The 5460-nt window shown below is 37.2% G+C and overlaps 1 protein-coding gene across 1 annotated transcript; it reads right to left on the reverse strand.

Annotated features, from left to right (window-relative positions):
* Window positions 1-2029: 2029 nt before the first annotated feature.
* On the reverse strand, window positions 2030-3420 carry LOC135598131 (plasmodesmata-located protein 8-like). Its single transcript, XM_065091672.1, has 3 exons — window positions 2583-3420; window positions 2386-2487; window positions 2030-2285 (listed from the first exon to the last, which is right to left on the reverse strand). The coding sequence occupies exons 1-3, from the start codon at window positions 3301-3303 to the stop codon at window positions 2281-2283; spliced, it is 828 nt and encodes a 275-aa protein (XP_064947744.1). The 5' UTR covers window positions 3304-3420; the 3' UTR covers window positions 2030-2280.
* Window positions 3421-5460: the final 2040 nt, after the last annotated feature.

Genomic DNA, 5460 nt, shown 5'->3' on the forward strand with positions numbered 1-5460 from the left:
TATCATAACAATTATTTGTAGTCTTTAGAGTTCAAACATCCAAAAGTTATAATATAGGTATCCACTATAATCTCTAACTATTTATCCATTACAGGATTGGCTTGTAATCGATTATATCTAGATTAAGTTAGTTTAGAGTCTAATTGAGTCAGTTTAGAATGTAATTAGATCAACTCAATTAAGAGTCAATTGACCCCAAGTTTGGGCTGTGTTAGGCTAAGTGAAAAGGTCTAAATAGTGACCCAACAGGTGGAACCGTCGTGGTATAAATTCTGAGACTATGATAGGCGGTGGTACTGCCTAGACTCATTCTCTGAGACTATCAGGTGGTGGTACCGCCAGTCTGGGTGGTGGTACCATCCAGACACCCAAGCAGTAGTACCGCTAGATTGGGTGGTGGTACCGCCTAGTGCAGGTAGTGATACCGCCCGTATATCGAAATCTTAGAGATTTGAATTTTGGCTCAAAGTTTTGAAGTCATTTGGGGTATATAAATATCTTAGCTATTCTGGCATGGAATAAAAAGAAAATTAAACAAAAACTCTATGTTTCTAAAGTTGAAAACCCTTGTAAAGTGTAGAGTCTCTCATCCTAAAGTTTAGAGATCATTCTAAGGGAGAGTATGAGGGAAACTTTATAAAAAGGAGTTGTAAAGGTTCTCTCCTGAACCTGTCAAAAGGAGAATCAAGTTGTAAGGGTAGTTGATTTTCACCCATTGAAGGAAGATCGTTAGTAGATGCTGATGGCCTCGATGGAAGAGGAATCAGGGGAGTGGGTGTAGGTCACGACGATCGAACCACTGTAAAATCTGGTTTGCATTTATGCTTTGATATTTACATTTATTGCAAACTGTCATACTTCCTAATTACTTTAGTTGTACACTCTTACAAACGTGTTTCAAGTTAACATCTTTTCTGAAATCGATTTTTATCATACGAAGATTTTCGAATCGACGTAATTTTATCCACTACACTAATTCACCCCTCCCCCTCTTAGTGCCGACTTGTTCCTAACAACATCAATGCCTACACAAATGTCGAGCGGCACGAGGCGGGCAACGATGAGGTCGATGACGTGCTCCTCATGGAGACGGATGGTGTCGTTGACCCATTAGGCAGATCCCAATCTCGACCCAAATCTGAGGTCGTCAGAGCTCTTGTCACTCCCCCATGTTAGTTCCGGCATCACATCTCGCCGAACGACTCTTTCATTGCTTTGTATCTATGTTGACGCCGACGTCGATGCCGAGCGACAATACTCTACATCTACATAAAACATGTGGTGGAAGCCTATCAGTAACAAAATGTAACATAAAACAAATGTAATACTATTTTATCATAACAATTATTTGTAGTCTTTAGAGTTGAAAACATCCAAAAGTTATAATATAGGTATCCACTATGCTCTCTAACTATTTATCCATTAACATTTATATCTTGAGAATTCTAAATCAGACTCACCTCACACCATGAGAAAGATCTAAATATATAAGCTCACAGAGTTCTTATTATCAGATAATTTTTTTTATCTTAAAAAAATTCTTTTTTTTCTTTTTCTCTCTTTGACTTGCTATTTTTCCTTAAAGTGAACGTGGAAACGAAGATATTCATCTTATCAATTTGTCTATATATCTTATTAAAAATGATCTACAAAAACAAAAAGAAAAAACAACTAATTTCCCAGTTGGTACTTACATAGAAGCTATAATAATATTCTTGTATGTACCAGTACTATACTAATCCAAACAATTAAACTTAATCAATTCATCAAGTGGAATCGCAGATGTCTTTGTACATCTCGATATCATTACAAGCTACACGATGACACCTCGAACTACCATAAAATTATCTTATCTTATCATATTATATAATATGATTCAGTTTTGTAAGATAGAACTATGCAATCTTATCAACTCTATATAAGATAAAAACCCTTCAAATCTCTCCAAAAGACAACTTTAATCTTCACATCAAGTCCTGTTGAAAGTAATCGAGAAATTGGCCTCGTGAAGTGATGGAACATTAAAAAAGAAAACACCAATCAAGAATTCCTGTTCCGCTATTCCTTTGGTAGCAAAGATAAAAATGTTTTACAGGTCATGAGTAAAACAGGGACATGTTTGTTTGTGTTAGCTAACAAGCCTGATGATAGTACTGGAAACAGAAGCTCTCTCTCTCTCTTTCTCTCTCTCTGTTTTCTTGCGTGCCCGAGATGAGTGCTAAAAAAGGACTCGGCATCGAGAATATTGGCACGCTGCCACTTGCGAGAACCGGATGGTGGCTAACCTGCGTGTAGGAAGAACATATTCCTTTAGCGCGAGAACTCAAGGATCAAAAGGTGCACAGTAGCAGGGGAAGGGAGGTAAGAGAGAGACAGAGAACTTGCATGTTTTCCTGAGAAAAGAAAGAAAGACTACGATGAGAGCCAGTCCTGCCAGTATGCCCACAATAATTGCCACAGTCCTTCCAATGTCATCCTCTGAGTTATCTATCCACCCAGAAAGCATAGAGAGTTAAAAAAGAACAAGAACAGACGAAACAGAGCACGGCTGCATGTAAATAGAAGAAGGATCAGCTGTAGACCTGCAGAGGACGGCAAGTAATGGCCGGAAGCCCAGTATCTGGCGAAGCACTGAGCCAAGTAGACGTCCGCCGCGAGTGCCGACCCGCACGCATTCTTCAGCTGCCCCACCGCCTGCGCCAGGCACTCCGAGCAGTCGGCGGCGCTCAGATCGCCCAGGCACTGCACGTACCCTTGCACGGTGCCGGAGCTGCTCACCCGGAAGCTCACCCCGGTCTGGAGGTCGGCCAGCACGTCGTCCCGCCGCCGAAAGAACTCCCCGTCGTTACTCGTGCTCGTGCTGCACTTGCGGTACACCATGGTCGTGTCCGGCTTCCCCAGGAAGTCCTCGTTGCTGTACCGCACGAAGCAGCCGTCCAGCTGCAGCGAGGCCGCGAAGGAGGCGGCGCAGACCAGGTTGAGCTGGCCGACCGCGCTCTGAACGCAGGCGGAGCAGTCGCCGGCGTTCAGGTCGTTCCGGCACTGGTAGAGGCCGTAGGCAGCCGCGCCGCTGGAGTCTTCACCGGACTTGTAGCTGCTGTAGGAGGCCTGCGAGGCGCCGGACACGATGGACGTGAGGACGGGGGTGAGGTTGTTCTGGAAGGGGGAGTTGGGATCATACTTGGATGGGGAGCAACCGGCGTAGATAAAGGAGGCAGCTTTGGGTAATTGCCCGGTGGTACGAGGGCAGAGGATGGTCAAGACGAGGAGGAGGCTGGAAATATGGAGCTTGTTGAGGAACATCTTGCTCCCTCCCTAAGCTTGTCCGGCCGGAGAGACTTGGCTGCGAGAGGAGTGTGATTCTTTTGCCTTCTGTTTTATGGTGGGAGTGGAATTTTGCCTTTCTGTATTCCAACTAATGGAAGGATGGCAAGTGCTCTTTCTGTCCTCACACTTGTTATATATTATATTATATTATATTATATCATTATCCTTAAAATAATTTGAAATATATTTGATTTCATTTTAAATCTTCATTCTTTGATAAAGATCGATAATCGTTTAGATATAAAAAAAAAAAAAATATCAAATTAGTTTTTAAATAGTTCTTCTATATACATCATCATAAATCAATATTCAAACTCTTTATTTAACCTTAAATTCGTTCTTCCGAATGCACTCTGTGACCTCTCGCTGAAGGTGTTGGTCAGCAGTCAAAACTGCAAAAGGCTGACAGCAAAATGATGCCTATGATGCAATCCTGTGCAGGAAGGGAAAGGCACATCACACAGGATGGTAAAGAATAGGAATCCAAGGATAAAAAGCTGCTGCTTTATATCAATCATGAGATTCTGGGTTCTCTCAACACTGAGAAAGTAATTACTTGGTTTATTCTAAAGATAAAAAAAAACAAAGAATTTATATTTTGAGTTTATATATTCTCGATAAGATTATTAACATAATAAATAATATGAATTGTTGATATTGGATTTCAAGAATTTATATCTCATTGATTTAAGATGATTTACTTGGTGAATTCATATTTAGCTTATGGAGTCGGTTAAGATATTATTAATGATTTAAATGAGTATAGACTGTTAAAAAGGATGTGGTCTCCTTGTGGATGAGAGAGAGAGAGAGAGAGAGAGAGAGAGAAATAAGTTGAGGGTTGTAATTTTAATGAAATTTTTTATGTCTTAAATTATTCTGACTCTTTCACTTGTGCTTCATTTTTTTTTTATCATTTTTTATTTTAATTTTTAATAAATAATATTAGAATCTAAAGATAAGGTGATTAGAGACTCAAAGAGTAGTGACAAAGATGATTAAAAACATAAAACAAAAGTTAGAGATATTCAAATAGAATAAAAAAAAATTGAATTGAATTGAATTCATCCATGGTTTGATCTTGAAGACTATAAATAGTTCTAGTTTAGGATATCTTTTGTTGGTTAGTTAATCGGTTCGGACTGAACCAATTTTTATTTAAAAGATATCAATCCGATTGAGTTCACTGTCTTAAGCTCATAATTGGTTCAAATTAATTAATCAAATTGATACAAAAATCTACTTTTATAAATGACATGGCTTAATTTCATAAATTTTATCATGTCATCAATTAGATTAAGATTATTGATTCAATTGAATTAAATCGATTTATTTAATTTTTTATAAAAAAATTACTTAAAATTATAAACTAGTTAATCAAATAGGATTAATCAGTTTTGAATCAATTTGATTAGTTAGCTATGAATTAGTTTCGATTTGAATTACCTTATTTTAACCAAACCAAAAAAATGATTTGATTTAGTTAAACCCTTAATAGCTCGGTTTGAACTTATTTGAATACCCCTAACAAAAGTATTATCTCTTCATCGTATAGATATTATTGGGATTGATAAATATTTTAGAATTCTTAAAGCTAATGTTCTTAAGGATAAAGAATCCTCCTAATACCATAAGGATGGAAACTCTAACAATTAAGGTTTGTTTCTTCTATAAATAATCTCATATATTTTTAGATTTTAATAGGGGGAGTAATTAAGATGTGAGGAATCACATAAGAAGATATGAGAAACTAATTTCTAATCAAAAAAATATTAAGAAAATTTTGAAGAGATCTCTTAAATAAATCTGATCGTATAGTTACTGTTATTAAAGAATCAAAATATCTAACTTACATATTAGTAAATTGCTTGGTTATGAAATAGATTTAATAGATCTCAAAATACTAATATTGGGCATATCTTCTCAAGTAAGTCAAATATTTATAAGGAGGTAGGAAAAGAAAGTAGTAATACGGAAAAATAAAGCGACCATAATTTTAATGACCAAAGATAATGTTATGGCTGTGGTGCAAGAGGTAAATTAGACAATCACAGGCACTATGAATATGATGATTCGACTTAAAAGAAACATATCGAATGTAACAATAAAACAAGCTTATTATAATAAAAATAT

Source organism: Musa acuminata, chromosome BXJ2-1 (genome assembly GCF_036884655.1).
Source record: "Musa acuminata AAA Group cultivar baxijiao chromosome BXJ2-1, Cavendish_Baxijiao_AAA, whole genome shotgun sequence".
Lineage (NCBI taxonomy): Eukaryota > Viridiplantae > Streptophyta > Magnoliopsida > Zingiberales > Musaceae > Musa > Musa acuminata.

What these genes read in the sequence shown, in the direction of transcription:
- LOC135598131 (XM_065091672.1), bottom strand. Translation starts at nt 3,303, where the DNA reads ATGTTCCTCAACAAGCTCCATATTTCCAGCCTCCTCCTCGTCTTGACC. An exon ending in TTACTTGCCGTCCTCTGCAG is followed by an intron (nt 2,488 to 2,582) that starts GTCTACAGCTGA and finishes CTGGGTGGATAG; the next exon opens with ATAACTCAGAGGATGACATT.